This window comes from Heteronotia binoei, chromosome 21 (assembly GCF_032191835.1).
Source record: "Heteronotia binoei isolate CCM8104 ecotype False Entrance Well chromosome 21, APGP_CSIRO_Hbin_v1, whole genome shotgun sequence".
NCBI classification, from domain to species: Eukaryota; Metazoa; Chordata; class Lepidosauria; order Squamata; family Gekkonidae; genus Heteronotia; species Heteronotia binoei.
This window is the reverse complement of record NC_083243.1, coordinates 150963457-150988465: the sequence shown is the minus strand read 5'-3', so window position 1 is coordinate 150988465 and position 25009 is coordinate 150963457. Positions and strand designations below refer to the sequence as shown.

Here is a 25009-nt window from a genome sequence, read left to right as displayed (position 1 = left end):
GGGGATTTCCCTGCCCAGGCTGCCGTGATCAACAGCAGTGCTGCTCTACAGTGGAAAAAAAGAATGCAAGCATAAAGAAGCTTTAGGATCCATGCCATTGTTTGTGTAAGGGAAATTGTCTAGTCCAGGGGTGTCAAACTCATTTGTTGTGAGGGCTGGATCTAACATTAATGAGTTCTTGTTGGGCTGAGCCACAAGTAAGTAAATGCAATGCCAGATAGTGCAGATGTAAACTTTATAAAAGACACAGTCAAACACAATTAAAGATTTTAAAAAATTGAAAAAAAAAACTTAAAGCATGCTTAAAAGACTAGCACTCTTGCAATATTTTGTTTATTTAATAGTCTCTGACAGCTACCAACTCTTGCTCTGAATTATTGCATCAGCATCTGGAGACAATGTCTGTGCTGTAGCAATTTTGAGTATGCTGTTTAGGTGTGCATCCGTAAGTTGCAAACCTACTTTTGATTTATTGACATTAATTACAGAAATCTCATGGTCAATGCTTTGAGCCTAAAACTCAGAGGAAAACATGAAATGGCTGGACATTGTGAGCTTTTGTACATAAGCTGCTTCATTTGCTGGTCAGCCAATGGAGAAAATAGAGGCTTTGCTCTGTAGCTCCTGTGCAATTGAGCTTGCCTGCCAAAGTAAGCTGTGACGCAGAAGGAAGAAAGAGAGGGAGAAGGAATCAAAAGACAGTGAGTTTCTCATTGGTCTGATAGAGCCTAATGTGGGTGCCTAATCTAGCCCACGAGCCCATGTTTGACACCCCTGATCTAGTTACTCTGATATATGAAGACACAATCAAGGAACAAGTTTACTGATCATCTGTTGTCTTTCAAAACTGCAATTATGAGCAAAATATGTCATTTAATTTTAATGGTAGATGGTTTTTAAATAACTTTTATCCTTTCCTCCCTCCACCCCCAAAGAAGGAGTCCAAGGTTACTTGTTCTGGTGGTCTGATTCTCAGATTTTGCATAATTATAGTACAGATGATTTCTTCTTATTGTTCAGTTTGCAAGATGTATCTATCACTTGAATGAAAAATAGGAATGCAGTTCCTGCTAGCTTGGTGTCAGGGTGTGGCCTAATATGCAAATGATTTCCTGCTGGGCTTTTTCTACAAAAAAAGCCCCGATGAAAAATATTTCCTGGATTTACCAAAATGTTATGTTCAATCATTTTTGCAATTCCCCTTTGTATTAAAACTATATTATATTTATGTATTATATTTAGCAACTATTGGAAGTATATTGTGAATTTTTCAATTAAATAACATTTTCCTCTCTCTTCCCTCCAGACAAAAATACTTGGTGTTTTCTTCATTTCATCTCCAGAATTTCTGGCCAATGCTTATGTTTTGGCAGTCCTCCTCTTCTTTGCTCTTTTATTGCAAAGAACATTTCTCCAGGCTTCATACTATGTTGCCATTGAAACAGGAATTAACCTGAGAGGAGCAATACAGGTATTTCATATATATCAGAAGAGGAACATTCTTAGCCAAAGAACTGTGTGATCCATCTGTGTAGCAACTATTTTGGTCAGAGAAAAATTGTAATAACCCTTACAATAGAGTTATAAAATAGCATTAAAATATGAATGTATGGACACTGTTTTTATTTCTATTTTTATTTCTATTTTATTTGTTTTTATTTATTTTATTTTAAAACAAAGGGGACTTGACATAGTCATAGCCAAGTCCCATTCCATTGTTTTCAGTGAAAATTAGTCACTAACTTTTGATGAATTGTGACCCCTTTAAAAATCTTTTAATGACAGCACAGTAGTGATTAAATGAAAGGTTAGAAACATGTTCCAACTGAATTTGGAGGAATGTAGAATGCAGTGAATATCATTTTCTTGAATGTTTTTGCCAAATAAATTGGTCCTCAAGATGACTTACTCCCATAATTATTGTCATTGATTTTTACAGTTTATAAAAAACACTTTGCAATAAAAAAAACAGTATTCTTCATGGTCCAGTTTATGTTACCAACACCATCAGATTTATATGGTACTTGACTAAAACCTACTGATCAGACAGGAATCATTCTCCCTTACAGTGGCAGCAACCGAGAGAAAATAAACACTTTTTGAGAAGCAAGGAAATGTGAAGCAGAAGCTCACAAATCATGTCTGTGATGAAATCTGCAAACTCCAGGATTAATCTGGGTCTTGCAGATCATCATGCATAAGATCTGTAAACCTTGTTTTGCACATAATAAAAATGGAGAAGGCAGAATGGTTAGTATATTCAGAAAGTGGTGTCAACCGTTGATTTAAAACATAATAGCTGCCTAGAAGAGGGAAAGAAATGAAACAAGGACAAACAAATCTAGGGCAAAATCTGGCAGGTCACAGTTGGACTCAAGATATAACCTGCGTTCAGAGAGTAGCATTTAACACAGTCTCTGTAACAGAAGGTGAAACCTGGAGCGTCAAAGTCAGGGCTATGTCAAAATTTAATTGTTACTCCATTGTTAATGGTTTATGGTGGGAATGGAATGAGAACATGCACTGGCCTTCTACACACCTAGATATGTTTATTTAATTATAGCTTATTAACTCATCAATCAGCGTCTGTATGTCTGTATGAAAGGCACGTAAAAACCTAAGATTTGCATTTGTGCTGTGCATATATGAAATTAATGCTACTGAACATGGACTTAGGTTTTTTCCAAATATCTCACCTTTTCTTTCTTCTCGTTCATCAACCATTAGACTGAGTTTTAAGCAAGCTGCCGCCCAATAAATTATTTTCTTTTTTTTAAGCAAATCACTATTGTTAGAAAGCATGAGACAACTAAAAGTTAATTTCAATATTATTTTTCATATTTTAAATAACATTTCATGTTCTCATTTTAGACAAAAATTTACAATAAGATTATGCTGCTGTCAACTTCCAATATGTCCATGGGGGAAATGACTGCAGGTCAGATCTGTAACCTGGTTGCTATAGATACAAATCAACTGATGTGGTTTTTCTTCCTTTGCCCTAATCTTTGGGCTATGCCAGTACAGGTAAGGAAACTGAAAGTAATATACCTTTAATAAACTTGCATATGACAGTACAGGTAGATTTGAATTTCATTTAGATAAATATTTTAAGTGTATAAAAAGTGGTTTTTCCCCACTATCTCAGCAGCCTTGCTACAGGATCACATGAGAAACAACAAATATGCCGTTGCTGCTGAGGGATGTAACAGCCCTTCTCAAGGTAGCACTCCTTTTTAAGAGCAAAGAAATAACTGGTGACAGATGGCATAACATCCCTTGGCTATTCTCTGTCATATTGTAGGAATAATATCAGTGCTCAGACTCAAAAAGGAGTTTTCTGTGTACAAGAAAAACTATACAACCATGTGTACTACCATGTGTAAAAAGTGCATGTTCATATTTGTTTTGTCACCATAACACCAAAAGTGTATTTAATCTTTCAAAACTGCACAGAGCCTCATGCAGTTTTGAAAGATCAAATACTCTTTTTCCTATACAAAAGTTATATCGAATTCGAATTCCAAACCTTTAATGGCATAACAATTGCAAATAAGAGTACACAATATGAGCTTAGACTGGCCAAAGATGCTAAAAACAACGAAAAAGGGTTGTTTTCTTATGTTCAGAGTAAGAAAAAGAGCAAGGACATGGTAGGCCCATTATGAGGGCAAAAAAGTGAAATTGTAACAGGTAATGAAGAGAGGGAGGAACTGCTCAGTTCCTACGTTTCCTCAGTCTTCTCTTCTGAGGGAAACAGTGCTCAACATGCAAAAACAGAACATATAAGGAGAGTATGAAGTTCCAACCTAGGTCCAGCATAGGGTTAGTACATAAACACCTAGTTTCTTTAAGTGAAACTAAGTCCTCAGGGCCAGACGAATTGCATCCAAGGGTTCTAAAAGAGCTTGCGGATGTAATTTCTGAGCCTCTGACTATTATTTTTGAGAATTCTTGGAGAACAGGAGAGATGCCAGAAGATTGGAGGCGGGCGAATGTTGTCCCCATCTTCAAGAAGGGGAAAAAAGACGATCCGGGTAACTACCAGCCCATCAGTTTGAGGTCTGTACCTGGAAAAGTTTTAGAACAAATCATCAAACTGTCGGTCCTGGAACATTTAGAAAGAATGGATGTGATTACTAAAAGCCAGCATGGATTTCTCAAGAACAAGTCATGTCAGACTAACCTGATCTCTTTTTTTGAGAAAGTGGCTACCTTGCTGGATCAGGGGAATGCTGTAGACATCGTTTATCTTGATTTCAGTAAGGTTTTTGATAAGGTTCCACATACTATCCTTGTTGACAAGTTGGTAAAATGGTTTGGATCCTGTTACCATTATGTGGATCTGTAACTGGTTGACAGATCGCACCCAAGGAGTGCTTGTGAATGGTTCCTCAGCCTCTTGGAGAGGAGTGACAAGTGGAGTGCCTCAAGAATCTGTGCTGGGACCTGTTTTGTTCAACATCTTTATGAATGATTTGGATGAAGGAATAGAGGGAATGTTTATTAAATTTGCCGATGATACTGAATTGGGAGGGGTTGCAAATACAGTAGAAGACAGAAAGAGGATACAGGATGACCTTGACAGGCTGGAAAACTGGGCTAAAATCAATAAAATGAATTTTAAAAGGGATAAATGTAAAGTTCTGCATTTAGGTAGTAAAAATCCAATGCATGGTTATAGGATGGGGGAGACTTGTCTTAGCAGTAGTATGTGAGGAAAGGATCTAGGGGTCTTAGTGGATCATACGCTGAACATGGGTTAACAGTGTGATGCTGTGGCTAAAAAGGCAAATGCAATTTTGGGCTGTATCAACAGAGGTATAGTGTCCAGATCACGTGATGTGATGGTATCGCTTTGCTCTGGTAAGGCCTCACCTGGAGTATTGTTTCAGTCTTGGGCACCACATTTTAAGAAGGATATAGACAAGCTGGAACGGGTCCAGAGGAGGACGAGGAAGATGGTGAGAGGTCTGAAAACCAAGTCCTATGAGGAAAGGTTGAAGCAGCTGGGGATGTTTAGCCTGGAGAGGAGGCGGCTGAGAGGTGATATGATCACCATCTTCAAGTACTTGAAGGGCTGTCATATAGAGGATGGTGTGGAATTGTTTTCTGTGGCCCCAGAAGGTAGGACCAGAACCAATGAGTTGAAATTAAATCAAAAGAGTTTCTGGCTCAACATTAGGAACTTCCTGACAGAGTGATTCCTCAGCGGAACAGGCTTCCTCGGGAGGTGGTGGGCTCTCCTTCCTTGGAGGTTTTTAAACAGAGGCTGGTTGGCCATCTGACAGCAATGAAGATCCTATGAATTTAGGGGAAGGTGTTTGTGAGTTTCCTACGTTGTGCAGGGGGTTGGACTAGATGATCCTGAAGGTCCCTTCCAACTCTATGATTCTATTATTCTATGAATGTAAAAAAAAAGATATCTATTATGGAAAAATGTTATTGTGAAATTATCTGTAGTTCTATTGATGAATAGGTTTAAGAACATATAATTGGAAACATTAATTCTCAAATGGCAAAGCTCAGGTGCTAATGTCCACTACTACCAGTCCATCTATCTAAGCTATTGTTCTGTAATACATTGACATCACAGCACAAAATTAATGGTTATAAGGGAGTAGCTATAGGCTGACTCTACTGTACATTGGCCGGTTCTGGGAAAAATACTCAAAGAAAAAACCCCACGGACATAAATTCTCACAGGAAAAAAGCCCCCATGGAAACATGTCCACATGAAAAAATGCCTACATGGAAATAAACCCACATGGAAAGAAGCCCTGCTCAGCCCAGGAACCTGAGGAAAGGGATAGGATTGCCCTTTAACTCAAACCCTTGAAAATGGCACTTGAGATACTTTTAAAATTCAAAATTAGCAAAAGGTTTTATTTAACCTCAAGGAAAAAGGACACATGAAATCAGTGGTTGAAATTACTGAGGTAAAACTAATACAAGCACAGAGTTTTGATCTTATATATTAAGCTAATGAGAAATTTTTAAATTATTCACAGTTAGTTAGATCTTTATATTGAGAGGCTTTTGTCCCAGTGCTTTCCCAAACACTCTAATTGCAAGTTTATTGGCAATTTTAAATACCTGAGCAGGGAATATCGAGAATACAGTTGTGAATTTCTTTGTAGAATTGTCATATAATCAGCAGGACCTAATGGTCTTTTACTTCTGATAGTTCTTTAAAATGGTTAGGAAAAATAATGTCCCTTTGGTTTCTCTTATATCAGATTATTGTAGGAGTCATTCTACTCTACTACCTACTTGGATTCAGTGCCTTAATTGGAGCTGTGGTAATCATAGTGCTTGTACCTGTTCAATATTTTGTAGCCACAAAACTTTCACAAGCCCAAAGAAGTACGTTGGTGAGTATTTTTCAGACATATTGTCCAATAAGCTTTTTCATTTGTTTGGTGATATATACTGTGTTTTGGCAGGAGGTTCCCAAAGAGGCTTTAAAAGACAAAAGCCCATTTCAGTTCATCCAGATATCAGATCACAATTAAACCTAACAAATAAAAATGCTAACATGATATATATCAAATAGGAACAGCAGTATATAACAAACTAGCCATAGTTAGCCCACAATGCCAAAAAAATCTACAACAGAATCAGCAGAAGCTACAAAACATAAAAGGATCCACAAATGGACGAAAATGGCAGACCAGGTGTGGGCTGGAATGCTGGTTTCATGTACTATTTCTCTCTTGCTTACACTCAGGCAGACTCAGTCAGGTTGGTTGGAACAGAGTTACTCAGCTTTGTGTGGAAACTGCTCTACGTGGTGCATCCAAAAGGAACTCTGATCTGAGCACTGGAAAAGCAGCTAGCTGCCATGGTGATATGAACAGATGTGCCACTGGCAGCAGTGGTTTTAGAATCAGCCTTATCCTTGTAAGTGGTGCCAAACATTTGCTGGTAACATGAAGGGGAACATCTGCAGCCTTCTGCTTTTGCACATCAAGAACATTATCACTGTAGGACAACATCCTGCTTGTCACTGCACTGTCTGAGCAGGCCTGGCTTCCCAACATTATGACACATTGATCAGATAAGAGGAAAGATAAGGGCCTTGAACATCAGTAGTAGGCAAGAAGATAGTGTGTTTAGCACCAGGGATGACAAAGGTAGGCTGCTGAATATTTAAGGATTCTTCTCTTCAAGTCAGACACTGCTTTACAGGATAATTATGGGAACATCTCCCCCCACCCACCCACCCACCAGGCCATAGGCAATTCTACTCACATGTCCACATATTTTTGCACGAGGTCAGTCTGTTAAATTGTATATCACCAAGTCTTGATGGCTCTTGCTCCCCTTTATTCTCACAATAACACTGTATTCTCACAGTAAGCATTAGAATGAAAATATATATCTGGCCCAAGGTCAACCAGTGAGATCCTTGGAAGAGATAATATTTAGACCCCTGTTTCCTCTGTATTATTCTGATATTCTAATTACTGCATACACCTGGACTCTTATTGGGAAGTCATGTTTGGGTGCTATTATTTTGACATGGCTTGGGCTGATTTAATAAAGCTCACAGAAAAACCTACAGTAATTTAATTAAGTTTGTTGCTGGGCAACCAGCATTTGTCGGGTGCAAGAGAGTTATTCTGAGGCATTTGTTGCTGAGTAACATTTTCTAGACAAGCAATTGCTTCTGTGGAATTCATTGCAAAGCAGAATTTGTTGAGGCTCATTGAAGAGGTAACTACTTTTAAAGCAATTCATAAAGGAGGCAACTATGTAGGGAACAATTCACTCATCAATAAAAGGAGGGACTTTGCAGGAAATGGGGCAGTGACTCTAATATGTCGGATTGTTTCTGTCAGGATCTCCTATAACAGGGGTCCCAAAATTGTTTCTTTGGATACCATGGCACCTGACAACATCTTTTCTGGCACCCTACAAGTGTTTTAAGTGGTGGCACCAGGTAGGGCTTTTGCCAAGCAAGACTACTGGAGATTTGATTGACTGTGCAGCTTTTAAAAAATGTTGCTTCAGCAGCAGCTGCCATCACAGTGCATGATCTGTGGCAATTATTTTGTGGCTGGCACTCCCTTCTGCAGAAGCCATTTTGTGGCAGCCATTTTGTTGCTGTACCCACCATGTTGTGTCAGAATTCCAAATGTGCCTGCAGGCACAAAAAAGTTGAGGACATTTGCCCTATAACAAGATTATCAAGAAAATATTTTATTTATTAAATGTTTTATTTAGTAAATGAAATAATTATATCACAACTTTCTTCATGGATCAAAATAGTTGATGAGTTCCTATCAATATTCAAATTAATGAAAATAGTCCAGGTAAAGGACATGGATTGTGGATCACATATTTTGATTTGACATGATAGGGAGCTAGATAAGGAGGAGGCAGGACCAGCACATCCCAGTGAGCCAGGTAGGCAGCCACCTAGGGTGCTACCTGGCCTCGGGCAGCCAGCATCCCCTTCCTGCTGCCCCCAGTGTCCCTTCTCCACCATGCTTGCCTTTGCCACCTGCTGCAGGCAGGTGGTAGGTGTGGGGGAGGAGCACCAGGGGAAGAGTGGTAGCAGATGTACAAGGAGGTGCTTGGAGCCAGCCTCCAAGTGCCTCTGAGTGCACACCTCAGCACCCCCACTCAGCCTTCTTGGGGTCAGTGCTGTGCACTTGGAGCCAGAATCTGTGTGTGGAGTGTGCTTGAAGCCAGACTCTGAGCGCCTCTGAATGCATGCTTCACCAATCCCACTCATTCTTCCTGGGTCTCTGAGAAGGCTGAGTGGGTCGGCGGGTTGGTGCATGCTCTTGGAGCTGGGCTCTGAGCACCTCTAAGTGCATGCCTCACCAATCCCGCTCAGCCTTCCCAGGTGCTGGCCTTGGGGGGGCAGGGAAGGTGACAAATTGGACGTTCCTCACATGACCAGGTCTTTTTTTGAGCTAGAATGCAAGCCATGGGCTCCTCCATTCCCTGGCCCCTAGGCTCAGGGGCAGAGCCGCCCAGCTTGTTAGCTGGGCTCGGAGGTGGAACTGTGCTGCTGCACAGCTTCCCCAGAGCACAGCTCGTCAGTTGGGCTCGGGGGTGGAGCCACATTACCCAGCAGCTTCCCCTGGCTTGCTGGCCAGGCTTGAGGATGGAGCTGCACTGCCATGGCATCTTCCTTGAAGCCCAGCTCTCTGGCTGGGCTGGGTGGGGGGAAGAGCTGCACTGCCACAGCAGCTGCCCCAGAGCCCAGCTTGCTGACTGGGCTTGGGAGCAGAACCATGGGAGTGCTGCTTAGGGTGGCAGATCATTTAGGGCTGGCCCTGGCCAGGAGAGAGGGAGAGCAAAAACTTAAGACAGGGGGACAGATAAAGATAGGTTGGTTGTTGGGTGGGAAAGGCATGGGGTTATCAATTCCAGGTTGGGAAATTCCTAGAGCTTGGGGGGGGGGTGGAGCCTGGGGATGGTGAATTTTTATGAGGGGACAGACCTCAGATGTGTATAATGCCATAGATTCCATCCTCCAAGGTGGCCATTGCCTCCAGCAATCTTGGCTGCCAACCTCCAAGTAGTGACTGGAGATCACCCAGACTGGCAATTGCTCTCCAGTTGACAGAGATCACTTCCCATGGAGAAAATACCTGCTTTGGAGTGTAGACTCTATGGCATTGTACCCTGCTGTCCTCAAATCTCACTCACTTCTGCTGTCCTCACTTCTGTCCTCAAATCTCACTCTCCCAAGGCTCTCAATCTGGAGCTGGCAACCCCAGGGGGGATCTGATCTCTGTAGTTGGAATATATGTTGTGGTTTCCAGAGGGCTGCCACTGCTACTGCTACTGTGGGGGTGGGGGAGAGAGCCTATGGCTGGGAGAGTGATGGGGGGCATAAAGGGAGAGAAAGAATGATGGAGTGCAGGAGAAATAGCAAGAAAATGATGACAAGGGGAGGCAGAAAAAGAGTGATGGGGGACAAAAAGAGAAAGGAAGTGAAAGACATGGAGGAGAGACAGAGTATGAAAAGGAGTGACAGAAGGAAGAAAGAGTGTGACAGAAGCAGGGGGAGAGGGGGGGAGCAAAGATAGGGGAAATGGGATAGTATTCCTGCAAGAAAGTGTTTCCACTTGTATTCTATGTTATCTACAGCAGCTGGAATACCTGTAGTCAGTTTTAATTTGTGTATATTTTTGGATAAAACACACAATAATCCGTTTAATTTCTTGTATCAATTGTGTAGGAATATTCCAATGAAAGGTTGAAGAAAACAAATGAAATGCTTCGTGGGATAAAACTCCTTAAGCTCTATGCTTGGGAAAATATCTTTCACAGCAGAGTAGAAGAAACCCGGCAAAAGGAGATGACTAGCCTCAAGGCATTTGCTCTGTATACCTCCATATCAAGTAAGTACTTTTAAATGCCAGCCTATGCAGACTTTTACATCCTTCCAAGCTGCTGTTGCTTTTCTTTATCAGCTTGTGTGTCAGTACAAGTATAAATGAACTTGCCCATTCTTAGTTGGTACAGGTAACACATATTTAGAGATTCACTCCCAAAATTACCATTTGAATCACGAAAATATACAATGTTTGTGAAAGTCAAAGAAGTCCCCCCCCCTTAAATGTAAAAAGACGGGGCTCTTCTCTTAAATGTATGTCACCATAAAAGATGAGCTGTAGAAATGAGAGATCAAGTACAAATCACACAAATTTAGGTTGGCTTTCAGTGGAATCCCAGCTACCATTTAGAGTTAAAATAAAACAGTAATGTGCTTGCAGGAACAACAATAAACCTAGTGAAACAATAAAGAATCATGGATGTAGAGAAATGCATTTTCTCCTAAGAGGATTGAGATGAGTAAAGCCTCCACTGTGTATTTTAAAAGGTTTTTTCTCTGGGCAGAGATCAGGCATGGGGGACAGGCAGGCAGTTGGGAAGTGGCTATTCCTTCAGGGGCACACAAAGCAATAAACTGCCCCCATGGTGGCCATGGGCTGGGCAGTGGGAGACACAGAGGCAAGGCCTCAGAACTTGGAAGGGAAGCTGGAAGTTCTGACCCTCCCAGTGGGCAGTTCGGTACAAAGATCAGGTGGTGGTTACCGGACAAAGAGAAAGAAAAGCCTCTTCAGAAAAACTCAGGAGGGCGGAGTGAAAATGGGGCTTGCAGTCCAGAGCAGGCATGTTCTGCTACAACGTTGTTTATCTTGATTTCAGTAAGGCTTTTGATAAGGTTCCACATACTATCCTTGTTGACAAGTTGGTAAAATGTGGTTTGGATCCTGTTACCGTTAGGTGGGTCTGTAACTGGTTGACAGATCGCACCCAAAGTGTGCTTGTGAATGGTTCTTCATCCTCTTGGAGAGGAGTGACAAGTGGAGTGCCTCAAGGATCTGTCCTGGAACCTGTTTTGTTCAACATCTTTATAAACGATTTGGATGAAGGAATAGAGGGAATGCTTATTAAATTTGCTGATAATACTAAATTGGGAGGGGTTGCAAATACAGTAGAAGACAGAAAGAGGATAGAGGATGACCTTGACAGGCTGGAAAACTGGGCTAAAACCAATAAAATGAATTTTAACAGGGAGAAATGTAAAGTTATGCAATTCAGTAGGAAAACTCCCATTCATAGTTATAGGATGGAAGAGACTTGTCTTAGCAGTAGTATGTGCGAAAAAGATCTAGGGGTCTTAGTGGATCATATGCTGCACATGAGTCAACAGTGTGATGTTGTGGCTAAAAAGGCAAATGCAATTTTGGGCTGTATCAACAGAAGTATAGTGTCCAGATCACGTGATGTGATGATATCGCTTTACTCTGCTCTGGTAAGACCTCACATATGAACATGCCTTATACTGAATCAGACCCTCGGTCCATCAAAGTCAGTATTGTCTACTCAGACTGGCAGCGGCTCTCCAGGGTCTCAAGCTGAGGTTTTTCACTCCTATTTGCCTTGACCCTTTTTAGTTGGAGATGCCGGGGATTGAACCTGGGACCTTCTGCTTACCAAGCAGATGCTCTACCACTGAGTCACCATCCCTCACCTGGAGTATTGTGTTCAGTTTTGGGCACCACATTTTAAGAAGGATATAGACAAGCTGAAAGGAAAGGATCTAGGGGTCTTAGTGGATCATACGCTGGACATGGGTTAACAGTGTGATGTGGTGGCTAAAAAGGCAAATGCAATTTTGGGCTGTTTCAACAGAGGTATAGTGTCCAGATCACGTGATGTGATAGTATCGCTTTACTCTGCTCTGGTAAGACGTCACCTGGAGTATTGTGTTCAGTTTTGGGCACCACATTTTAAGAAGGATATAGACAAGCTGGAACGGGTCCAGAGGAGGGTGAGGAAGATGGTGAGGGGTCTGGAGACCAAGTCCTATGAGGAAAGGCTGAAGCAGCTGGGGATGTTTAGCCTGGAGAGGAGGCGGCTGAGAGGTGATATGATCACCATCTTCAAGTACTTGAAGGGCTGTCATATAGAGGATGGTGTGGAATTGTTTTACCCCTTCCAACTCTGTGTTTCTATGAATTGGTAGAAATACAGCAGTAAAAGTAAATCAAAATCATCAAATAGATTCATTAGTTGAAAATATGTGCAGTTTGATCCAATATGACCCTGCTGTTAATTGATCCAGGGTTTTTTTTTTGTAACAGAGTTATGATCAGACCTCTCCCCTTAACCTACTTCAGTGCACTTTCACCCCATAGTTGATTGATTAGATGTGAAAGCCACATAGTGGGGTGGTCAAGCAGGTTTTTTATTAATGATCTGTTTTTTGATCATGTGCATAAGCACTTATGGGAAGCAGCACTTCAAACTCCTGGCAGAATGGTGGCAGCTCTTGGTCAAAGGGATTGCTGGAGAAGGCTGCTGGGATGTGTATTTCAGTGTGAAGGAAGTGTTTTTGAAACTGTGTTTTTGATAAATTCACTGTTTCAAAGCTGGAGGAAGAGAAGCCTCATCCTGTGTGCTGCTGGTGTTTTTATTTAAAAGCTTGGAGCAAAGCTGGAGTTATGGGTATTGTTCTCAGACTGCCCCCACCCCCTGGAAAAAAAACTCTTCAATTAACCCCTTTCCCATCCTATGACCGGAAAGCACAGAAAAAAGTATACAGGCGTCTTTGTTTGGGAGTTTTTTTAAAAAAGAAAACACAGTTTTGAGAAGCTCCAGAGAGAGAGAGAGAATATACAGTAATGTGCACCTCATTAACTGCCTTAAAAAAAAAAGTCCCAGACCAGAAAGAAATGTTCAGACCACCTTGATGGCTTGAGAGTGTGATGAATTGATCGGACGTCCAAAGAGGCAAGGTAAGATAACTCTGCCAAATAACGTCAGGTAAGAATGGAGTGCCAATGACTTGGGAAAGATGTTGCTGCCTGGCCATGCATTTTTGATCCAGAAGGGAACAGCAGCAACACCAGATCAAAAAGCACATCTCATCACAGCCAATATTTTGATTACACAGAGCAAAAGTATACAGTTTTTGTTTGTTTTGTTGTCAAGTCAGTGAAAGGGAAGATTAGTGAAGATTGGGTGGGGGTGCTGCAGATTCTATAGGGGGCACTGCCCCTGTGCCCCCTGCTGGCTACAGCGCTGCACCAACTTATGGTAACCCCATAAGGTTTTGGCAAGAGAAGTTCAGAAATGGTTTGTCTGGCTGCCATTTTGCTTCTCATGATTGAGGCTTGGTTGGCAGGCAATGGTGTGTACATGCACCCTACATATAATTTGAAGTCAACTCAATGGCATACCCTCTGCTCCAGGTGGGAGACTGCCGTTTCATTTGCTCTTTCTTTCTGCCTACCCTTTTTTGGAGGGCTGCCAATTTCTAAAGTATTAGTATGTGTAAATTTAAATCTCAAGGCAGTGTGTTTATTAAGAAATAAATGTCATAGTATTCACCAGATTTAGGATTGCAACTCTGCCACCTGTTGCTAATTTTAGTAGATTTTTATATGTTCCTGTTATATTTATCTGCTATAACATGACACCAGGGTGAAACAAATAGTAAATCAAATGCAAGAACTGTACCTAAATAACTTCCAACTCTTGAGATAAATTGACCAACTTGTCATGGTTGTTGGCTTGTTCAAATTTGTAGGAATTTTGGAAATGTTTATTAAAGGATAATTGGTCATGTTAAAGTGGATAATTTAATTAATGTCCAATTTAGAAGTGGATTCAAGGCAAAAAAAAATCCTATTCCCAACCATCTGTGGTTATTAAATTAGTGTTTAGAAACAGTGGGAGATCCAATAGACTCAGGGTGCAGAGAAGGTCATTGCTTCCAGGAAATTGCTACTTTTTCATTAAGTACTGACATAGAGTAATATCAGAACAAGTAATGTGCCTGATTGAAAAAGGAAATAGCCTAGAAACACGTACAAAAAATATTTAAAAATAACATGTATGAAGTTTGTTTGAATAATGAGAAAATATATATTTTTCTTGATAGTTTTCATGAATGCAGCAATACCTATTGCAGCTGTTCTTATAGTAAGTATATTCATTTTCTTTAGAAAAATGTTGATATAATCAGGGCTTTTTTTCTGGAAAAAGAGGTGCTGGAACTCTCAAGAGGGAAATGAAGGAGAAACACAGGGGATTCTTTGAAACAATGTTATTTTCATGTGCTACAGACTTACCTTTATTTTAAAGCAGTTTCCAAACTTTAGACTTATCACCAACTGATTGTGATCAGACACTGTGCTGACCAACAATCAGGCTAAAGCAGTTCTTTTTTGGGGTCTTGTTTTTGGTGCCTAATACTGAATGGTGATCTTGAAGCAACCATGCTTTAACAGACTTTGTTGGATCAAAGACTGTCATGCTCGCCTGGTGCCTCTCATAAATTTTTAGACTTTTAAAAGAATTTTGTTTTCACAAAGAAGTTCTGCAACTCCATTCTGGTACATTCCCCCAGAAAAAAACCCTGGATATAATTATTTAACCTTTAGCTAGAGAAACAAAGCCAAGTGTTTTAACAGTCTTTGTCAGCTACAGCAGCAATTTTCCTCCAGTAACAGTTGCAAGTTATTAATTTTAAATTATGATATGATACAAGGAAAATATCCAAACTAACTTCATAGACTACTGCTCTAAACATATATGTAGACATCTGAAAATTGACAAAATCATATTTAATAATTTTTGAACAGACTAATCAATAGTATAGAAGGTTAAGTTGCAACCAAGAAAGCTCTGTAATGCTGGATCTTAATTTTATGTGTATGTTTCAAATTTATATTACTTTGTAAACATGTACTTTCTGTTTAATGTATTACTGTCCTGATCTTAAATACAGACATAGCTAGACATAGGTTCCATGAAATAATTAACAGCATGGGTGTGTTCAGACGTACCATTAGTGGTGACACAGCTCCGTCTCGCTGACAGATTAAATGTGTTCGTTCAGACATCCACATCTGGCAGTCAAGCGTCATCCAGGGTCATCCCAGCATGCTGCACCTCAATGCCACATTAATTTGACAGTGCAGAAAGTCCAGCCCTTTTTCAAAAAAGCAGCACAAGATCGGCTTTTTTCTGTTTGGACAGCTTACGCGCGATACTGCCCCTTGGAATGTTTACCGCCTCTCCCACCTTTTTTTTTTTTTAAGCCCCAGAAGACATGCGCATTGCCAGATCATCCGGGAATCTGAGGTGACGGAGGTGGGGGGGAAACGTTATCCCACTATTCAGAACAGGGGAAAAAATCTTTTTTTTTTTTTCAATGTGGAGGATTTCCAGATATCATTGTCACTGCCAGTTTCTAGGAAAGTAATTCCTGGCAGTTCCTTGGTTTGAATCGGCAACATTAATTCCGGAAACTTCCCCCCCTTCCCCCGCACCTCTGAAGCAATGTTTGATTTCCCACCTCCAAACAGTTGGGCACATGTTCAATGGACCCCCCTCCCTCCCAGAAATCACCATCTGATCACACATGCTCCAAGAAAAGAGCGTGATAGTATTGGATGTCTGATCGCTCAACAACAGAATGAGTCGCATTCTTGGATGCTCGTCTGAATGGCCCTGCATCGAATCAATATTCAGCGGTTCAAATTCGAGCGCTACACACCCACTTTTAATGGTACATCTGACTGCACCCCATGAGTCACTGCTGTCCAAGCAGTGTCCCATGGAAGACAAATGGACCAGGTTCCATAGTCCCTTTTTGGTATTATCTAGTTGCACATTAAACGATAAAATTCTAACACCTTGTTATATAAACTGACAGTATGATGTCTGAGCAAAATGAGGCCAATCACCATATATTGTCTTAAAAGCTCTAGTCTAGAAAGTCATCTCCATGTAGAAGAAGAAGAATTGCAGATTTATACCCCGCCCTTCTCTCTGAATCAGAGACTCAGAGTGGCTTATAATCTCCTATATCTTCTCCCCCCACAACAGACACCCTGTGAGGTGGGTGGGGCTGAGAGGGCTCTCACAGCAGCTGCCTTTTCAAGGACAACCTCTGCCAGAGCTATAGCTAACCCAAGGCCATTCCATCAGGTGCAAGTAGAGGAGTGGTGAATCAAACCCAGTACTCCCAGATAAACGAGTCCATGCACTTAACCACTACACCAAACTGGCTCTCAACAAGGTCCTTTGTAATTACATCGCTTACATATGATTGATTCCTTTCTACATTATACTTAAGACTAGAAATCGTAATTCATCTAACACATTTAAGTAAACAACCTTGCACAACACTTTTGGTGTATGCAGAACTTTACCTAACAAGGGGATTTGTTTCTGTACGCAAACAGTCTTTGCTAGGCGTGTGCAATTTTTTTTACTAGTATTTTTCGGTTTGGGTCTATTGGGCACAAAAAAATGTTGCCATTCCCAAAACATTTTTGATCCCAATACTGGTACAATATTCGGATCTGAGATTTTTCAGAAATCCCAATTTTTTTTGGGGGGGGGGGGGGTCCAATAGGCCCAAGGGGGGTGGGACCAGGAAAAAAAAAGCCAGCCTGAAGCTGAACCAGCAGAGAACAGTTTGCTTTCTGCCAGCACAGCTGATCATGGGGCTGGCTTTTTCATGCAGCCTGGTTTAAACCAGACTGCACAAGAAGCCAGCCTGAAGCTGTGCATACAAGGTGTACCCTACTCCCTGCTGGCACAGCTGATCCTGCAGTGTCTTCTTGTGCAGCCTGGTTTAAACCATTCTGCTTCTCACATGTACAGCTGATCCTTGGGCTGTCTTCTGTAGTCCCATCAACTTTAAAGGGGCTGCAGTAGAAGCTTAACAAACAGCTTCTCTGCTGCTTTTTTGGATATGCCCGGTAATTCCTGAATATATTTGGGACTTCTTCAGGGATTTTTTTGTTTTGTTTTCCTGAAAAAAAAAAACCCAGGTACCTTTGGGATTCTGAAATATACCCCCAAATAATTCCAATAAGGTATTTTGAGGGTATATTTTTGCTATATTTTTATCTGGGTAGATCTGAATGCACACCCCCAATCTTTGCAGCATTGTGGTAAATACCTTTTGATATACTCTCTATTCCCTGTTCAGATATACTTCTGTGATGGAATCTCTATAGTCAGGCCTCAGATTCAGCAGGAGCTCACAGGAGCACAGCTCCTAAACCTTTCTTATGGTTCCCCCTCTTCCTTCCCACCTACGTTGTCTATTGAATAGTAGGTGCAGCTGCATAACAATCCCTGGATTAGGAGAGTGGGCAGCCAGCCAGCCACCAGGGGCTTTGCCATTCCCCCAGCAGCCCTCATTAACCCCTGGAGAAGCCCACACCACCCTTTCTCCACTTCTTATGTGATTTTGGGTGGCAGGTGGCTTTTCTGGCCTTTTGACCCACACATAGATCTCTAGGCAGCCCAAGCAGGCCTCACTTGCCCAGCGCTCTCCTTTCTTACATTGGGTTGCTTTTGGCTGAGGGGGGGGATATGTTAATTAATTATGCTAATGAGCTCCACCAACTATTTTTGTACAAAACGACCCATGTCTATAGTACTCCAAATTTCAGACCAGTGCTGTCAATTCACCATATGTTTTCTCCTTATATACAAATGTGAAAACACTCTTACATAATTGTTGCATGTTCAATGATTGCTAAAGGAGCTTTTTGGTACTTAGTTGCATTTAAGCTTTTGTGTTTTCAGATGCATGTTTTTAATTTCTTACTAGCCTTGGTGGCCTTGATAAGGGCCCCAAGTCAGGGTATAAATTTTGTACATTATTATTGTTGTTGTTAATAGTAATGATGATATTTATGATAATAATAAGAAAATATTTTAACTGCATTTACTCTTAAAAATGAAGACTAGAGGAAATGTGTTTTTTCTTTTTTCCCCACAAGACATTTGTAGTCCATGCCCACCTGTTTGAGAATGCTGACTTTTCTCCTTCAGTGGCCTTTGCTTCACTTTCCCTCTTCCACATCCTTGTCACACCTCTGTTCTTGCTCTCCAGTGTGGTTAGATCCACAGTCAAAGCTCTTGTGAGGTAAGATTTCTTTGGTGAAGCAGAAGTCAAGAGCTTTAGATGTGCAATAGTTAAGGTGGTATAGACATTATTATGACCATAGGGATTGACATCTCTGCTCTTGTACTACTCTTTGAATAAAGGCTATCATATAGTGAACCTCCTAGCTCCCACTGGCAGCCACAACTGACAGGGACCATAAAGGTTCCAACTTGTGCAAGAAGTTGTACAGCACTATATGCTTGGAGGTGATGGGAAATCCACCATGAGGATACCAAACCCTATGACAAAAGTTATGTGTTCCCATTTCTTATTGGGGAAGGGTAGTTTCTTTTAAGCCTGCTATATCCTCCTCAGTGTTCTGGGCCATGATGTAGTTTTACAACAGTTCTGTGTACAGTGTTAGAATTTCATCTGCAGAGTTTCCATACTACCTCTGCATGTGCTCTGCGATAGAACAGAGTGGCAAGGGCCCCCAACCCAGGTTCCTTTGGAAGTGGGCAGGTCAAGCAAGACAAAAAGTGTGAGCCCTCACATACCAGGGTAGAGCTGCCACCAGTCCCCTTCCACTATCCAGGCAGCCAGAGACCAAGGGACAAAGTCTCAGACCCTCCTGCAACTAAAAATCAAGAAAGTCATACTTGCAAGGTAGGATGCTTACAAGGCAAGTTTTGCAAAACAATTACTCTGGTAGCTGCATCCAATTAGAGCTAAAGTAATGTATTCAGACAGAAGCCCCCCAAATTCAAGAATGTCAGATAAATGCCCTGACCTGGATAGCCCAGGCAAGCCTGATCTCATCAGATCTTGGAAGCTAAGCAGAGTTTACTCTGGCAAGTACTTTTATGGGAGACCTTCTTGGAATACCAGAGGCAGAAGGTAGGGGCAGGCTTTATTCAGTCACCTCCCAGAATATTCTCCAGGCCCCAGTCAATAAGATCCACCCAAAACAAGAAGTGCCCTGAAGTCAGATCTAATCCAAGCAAAGGACAAAGGCTCAAAAGGAGGGGGAGCAAAGCCTCCTCCAGAACTCTCTTAAGTGAGAATGCTGAAATGCCTGGGCTGCGTCAGGCCAATTCTAGCGGTGCTCCTCTGAGCATGCCGGGGGGAAGGGGGGCAGGTGGCGGAGCTGAGCACCATAGAAGGGAGGGAGTGCTGGCTCAGCCTGGGGTGTGCACGTGCACCTGTGAGTGTGTGCCTAGGGCCTCCAGGGGTGCAGAGCAGCAGACAGTGAGTTTGCCTAGGACGCCACACAACCTAGGGTCAGCCCTGCTTTGGAGTAAACATTACTTAATACAATGAGATTTATTTCTGAGTAAATTTGTGTAGTACCATAAATTCTCAGTATGCAATTTGCAGGGTCATTTGTTCAATTCTAGAAGTACGCACTTGGATATTTCTGATCCAGAACAGTGCCCCCAATTCCCTGTTTAGTTTCAGAACAGTAATAACCAGTCACAGATTGGGCCCTGTTTCAGCTGGGAAATATTTGTATGCATACCCCTAACTGATACACTAGTTTCATACTATTTGGTTATGATATACAATTTCACTCTTATTCAGGTATCAATAAGAACAGTTCTATTTGAAAATTGAAAACAGTTTTAACACCTGATAAATAATGACATGAAATTTCCTCATCCTAAAGTAGCCATAAAATAAATCCTAATTAGTGTTGGAATTTTGAATATTTATATTGTACGTCTAGGCAATGTCTAAAATTCAGTCATTATAGTGTTAAATATGTTTACTTGTCAATCAGACTAGAGCTGATGGAATGTTACGCAGAGGCTTGAAAAACGACGGTTAAAGAAGAGCAGTTGGCAGTTCTGTGCTAGGATCTGGAGTGAACTGACTAACAGCTTAGAGGATGTAGTCTATAGTGTTATTATTTTCATCCCAATGCCCGTACCCCTTTAGAAATAAAATATATTTTTCATTATTAAAGATCTCTCAGCTCTTTTGTGATCCAGCGGTCCATTGAACTATCTGGAAAAGTTTAAATGATTTCCCTCACAAAATTTCCAACAAGTGGTAGCAGTTAATTTCCAACAATTAGAAGCAGCAGAATAACTTACAGCTTTACAAAAAGTGGTTCATTATGCTACCTTTTTTGCAACAACAGATATACTACTACAAGCCAGAAATATACATGTATATATTTTTATCAAATCATAAAAATCAAAACATTTTAATAGATAGACAGGCAGGCAGAGAGATAGACATAAGATTACATCCACCCTTGTAATCCTGTTTGCAATACAAAACTCCAAAGATTTCTTAATTATAATCAGTGGCAGTGCTATGAATAAACAGATTATAGTTTGGGATCTTGATGAGAATCTTTGTTTTTGCAGCTGGTCCCACTGATGCTGTAAAAAAAAATTAAACTCAAACTATGAAATAAATTCATAGTCATTCCAGAAAAGAAAACAATTTTGTGGCTCTGGATTCATTATTTTTTCAGCAATTTCCAATTCTTATCTACAAGAGATATTTTTTAATTAGTGGCACTGTAATATGGAAGTTGCTAGTAAGTAAGTTAAAAGGAAAGATCCTTCCCCCACACACTGTTCGTCATAGTGTGAATTTGATTATAGGGAAGCACTCAAGAATGTATGTACGAGTGAACATAAGCACTTATGAGTATAATTTCCTATTAAATCTGCCTGTGCATGGCTAGGATCTGTGCCAATTAAGTCCAAGGTAGAACTTGGCACATGGGCCCCATGGCGCAGAGCAGTAAACTGCAGTACTGCAGTCCAAGCTCTGCTCACAACCTGATTTCAATCCCGGTGGAAGCTGGGTTCAGGTAGCTGGCTCAAGATTGACTCAGCCTTTTATCCTTCCGAGGTCAGTAAAATGAGTACCCAGCTTGCTGGGGGTAAAGTGTGGATGACTGGGGAAGGCAATGGCAAACCACCCTGCAGCAAAAAGTCTTCCAAGAAAATGTCATGTTATGACATACCCCATGGGTCGGTAACGACTTGGTGCTTGCACTACTTTTACCTTTAACGTAGAACTTGACACTGGAAATAAATAGCAAATTCTTATTCCTCATGATGCCATAGCAAAAGGGACTTGTTCAGAGCTCTGCCCTTCTCTCATAGAAACCCCATACATAGTTGTTACAGTCAGTACAATCATATGAAACATGAGCAAAAAATAAGCAGGTCTGGGGAAAACAAACTTCTTAATATAATTGAAAATGTTTTATGAAATAGAAGCCATTTTCACAATGTTGCTCATACTATGACAGACTAATGTGAATAATGAATACCATAGAGTAGGGAGGCAATACTAAATTTGGAGCAGGACCTCTGCTTTATGAGAGCTCATATTTATTTATTTGCCTTTCTTCCAAAATGGAACTCAAGACAGTATACCTATGGTTCCTTGCAGGTCGCTATTCAGGCACTGATCAGACCCATAGCTTGTTAGTTTCAGTAAGATTATCATGTTCCTTTCAGTTATGCCAATCTCTCTGAGAAATGACTGGATTATATCACTGACATAAAAGCAAAAGAAGGCCAAACAGGTAGGCCAGATTTCTCAAAGTTCTGAAAATATTTCAAGCTCAAGTATACAGGTCACAGCCAGATAAATTCATTAGCAAATGTGTCATGTTTTATTTTAAGATTAATATGAAACCATTCAAATAAGCACCCCACAGATAGCCTGGTTTAATAAATGGGTGATTACAGACCAGCACTTTGGGCTGACTCAGAGACGGCTCTGAAATTGATCCAAAAAATCCTTCCACACACAAACATCTGCCGCCTGTCCCCATCCTGTACTCACCCCATCCTCTGGCCTCCGCAGGCCGGCTCAAAAACTACCACTTCCAAAGTGGTAACAAATTTCTAAGCTGACAGCCAGTTGCCCAGTTGGTGTCTGGAAGCGGCAGGGCAGATGAGAGGTGACTTGACTGTGTGAAAGCACCAAGCCACCCCAAGCCACTTCTGCCTTCCCCCCCCCTTAAAAACTGTTGGAAGCATTTGAGTGCATGAGCGCTTGAACACTTAACTTGTTGGGGGAAGAAAGAGCAGTCCTGCTTCTGAGGCACCTCCATATCTGGAGGCGCCCGGCTGCCTGGCAGACGGGATGCAGGCACTTTGCTGGGGAGGGTGCGGAGGCTTTGGGATGGCTCTTTTTGAACCAGCCCAATTTGAAACACCTCCCAACTGGCCTAAACTGCTCATTTGTTATCACCCAATATGAACAGTTTGTTTGCTTGTTTGAATTTATAATTTCGATTTATGGATTGGCCAATCTCTGAGTTCACAGGGCTCTGGGTGATGAACAACAATAGAATAAAGTACATTATAGACATTATTTAAAACATATAAATAAATCACTCATTACATTCTTAAAAACAATCCCCAGATGGTGTGTGACTTTACCTTAAACCAGTTCCAGACTGTGTTTCTGCCTTGTTGGAATAACAAGGCAAAACAGAGAGAAAAGATGGGAGAGAAAAGCCATAGAAAAGCCCATTTCTGTCCTCAACCAAAAGCCTGGTGGAAGATCTTTGCCTTGCAGGCCCTGAAGAATTGCATTAAGTTCAGGAATTGCATTGAGTTTATGAAGGATAAAAATAAAAGCTCTTGGGAGACAAGCTTTTAGTTTTCTCTTACAACTATAAAGCACAACCAGAAGAAATGTTCTATAAATAACAGCTGCAGAGGGTGGCAAATTGTGTTGAGACTCTTTTATCCAATGCCATTTTCTAAATATGAATTCTGTCCACTTTCAAAGTTGCTATATATACTTTCCCTTTTGAGACAAATAACAGATCAAGAGAGAGGATGATTCATTTAGGTAAAACACTGTGAAGATAAAGAGTTATCCCTCCCCCCACACCCCATGCAGTACCAATTTCTTCACTGCTGCAAATCACCACATGGTGCCCAGGGAGCATTTGGGCGGATATGATGGCATACAAACGGAACAGAGAGCTACAAAAATCTCATTCTGCAAATTCTCTTCTGCTCTCAGTTTTCATTGAATAAAGCCAGTGTCAGTGAAAGTATTATGATATAAAAATATTTTGACTATATAGTATTTTCAACTGCGTACATAGTAATCTTGACATTTTTCTATCTAGTTTTTTTTCCCTTAATGGAGCGCTGTGTGGTTCTGTTAGTTTGATAGCCCATAGGGTACATAAATCAAGATTACTAGAACTTTTTAAAAGACTGCTAGCAATTTTAAAAGGATTACCTAAAAGAGAAACATATCTTTTAGATAACCAATTTGCATTTCTGTAAATAATCTGGATCCAAGGCTTCTGCAAATGTAAAGAATTTATAATAATAATTTTTATTGTTTCCCCTTTACCCAACAGCTTTATATGCTCCACCACCCCAAAGCCAGTGCTGATCCAGACCAATATTTCTTGTGGGCCAGGGCAGGATTCAAAATCATGTTCCCTGCATTCTTTGAGGGATAAAGCTCAAACAAGTTCCACCCACTCAAGATTTAAGTGGTGTGAACTGCAGAAATATGCAGCACTGAATGCTTTATTGGCACCATACCATACAGAATGAAATCTATAAGCCGCCTGCAGTCTGATCAACAGAATCTGTCTTGTGTTCATGCAATGAATGCTGTTCTTTAAATTGGCACTGGGTGTGATTTATTTACTACAATTTTGCTCTTTTCACAGTGTTCAGAAGCTAAGTGAATTTCTGTCAAGTGAAGAAATAGAGGAACATGACAAATGTTTAGAACCAAAATGCAAAAACAGCATCAGCAAATATCAGGCTGTTGTAAGTGCTTCTATGGTATTGCATGCCAAAATGGGTAACCTGTCTTCATCCCATTGTTCAGTCCCTTGTGAATCACTTCAATAACTTTGACAGTTCCCTAGTAATTAATGGCTGCACTGGCAAAAAATGCTAACACTGATGTCCATTTATAACATTATTGCTTTTTGCAGAAGACCCTTTCCCACTCTTGTCACCACTCACTATGAATTTCTGTCTTCCTGATCCTGCACAGCCCCTCAAAGTTGTTAATCGTAAAAGACCCACCAAAGAGGACTGGAAGAGTTACAGCTCTCCTATAAGAAGACCTGTTAGCAACACAGAAGCAGATGATTATTGTGTAAAGGTGATAATAGTCACTCTTTCTAATAATGATATTACTGAAAACATATAATTCTATGCCCACAATTCCAGAGAAAGTGCTTTAAAAATATTAACTCATTGAAAAATTTCCATTTTCATCTCAAGAGAAAATGGTGACCAAGGAGTAATGATGCTTTGAAATATTGTTGTATTTTACTATATCTTATAAAAAGCTATAATTATTTAGTAATATGGTTATCATATTGTGAGACAAGCCTTTCTGAGAAGATAGTGCTAAATGAAGCACAGACTCTTAGGTTGAATCCAGACTGTGAGTTTAAGTCACCTCAGGAATGCCCCACATCTGGACCAAAAAGACGCATTCAAACATTCACATCTGGGTCCTGCTCTGCTCCCGCCCTTACCTTGTCCTTACCTGTCTTCCTGCCACTTCAAAAAGCTACCACTTACAAAGTGGTAGAATTCCCCCAAGTGCTTCTTTGTCACCTTTCCTGGCCATCTG

General features: G+C 40.9%; 1 protein-coding gene across 1 annotated transcript in view; it reads left to right on the top strand.

Annotated features, from left to right (window-relative positions):
- Window positions 1-25009, top strand: part of ABCC8 (ATP binding cassette subfamily C member 8) — a 117793-nt gene that overhangs the window by 21683 nt on the left and 71101 nt on the right. The window contains exons 7-14 of the mRNA XM_060261104.1: window positions 1307-1471; window positions 2872-3027; window positions 6240-6374; window positions 10205-10367; window positions 14423-14463; window positions 18291-18436; window positions 24084-24186; window positions 24419-24529. Of these exons, the coding sequence (XP_060117087.1) occupies window positions 1307-1471; window positions 2872-3027; window positions 6240-6374; window positions 10205-10367; window positions 14423-14463; window positions 18291-18436; window positions 24084-24186; window positions 24419-24529 (1020 nt within the window). The remainder of the gene's footprint in view (window positions 1-1306; window positions 1472-2871; window positions 3028-6239; window positions 6375-10204; window positions 10368-14422; window positions 14464-18290; window positions 18437-24083; window positions 24187-24418; window positions 24530-25009) is intronic.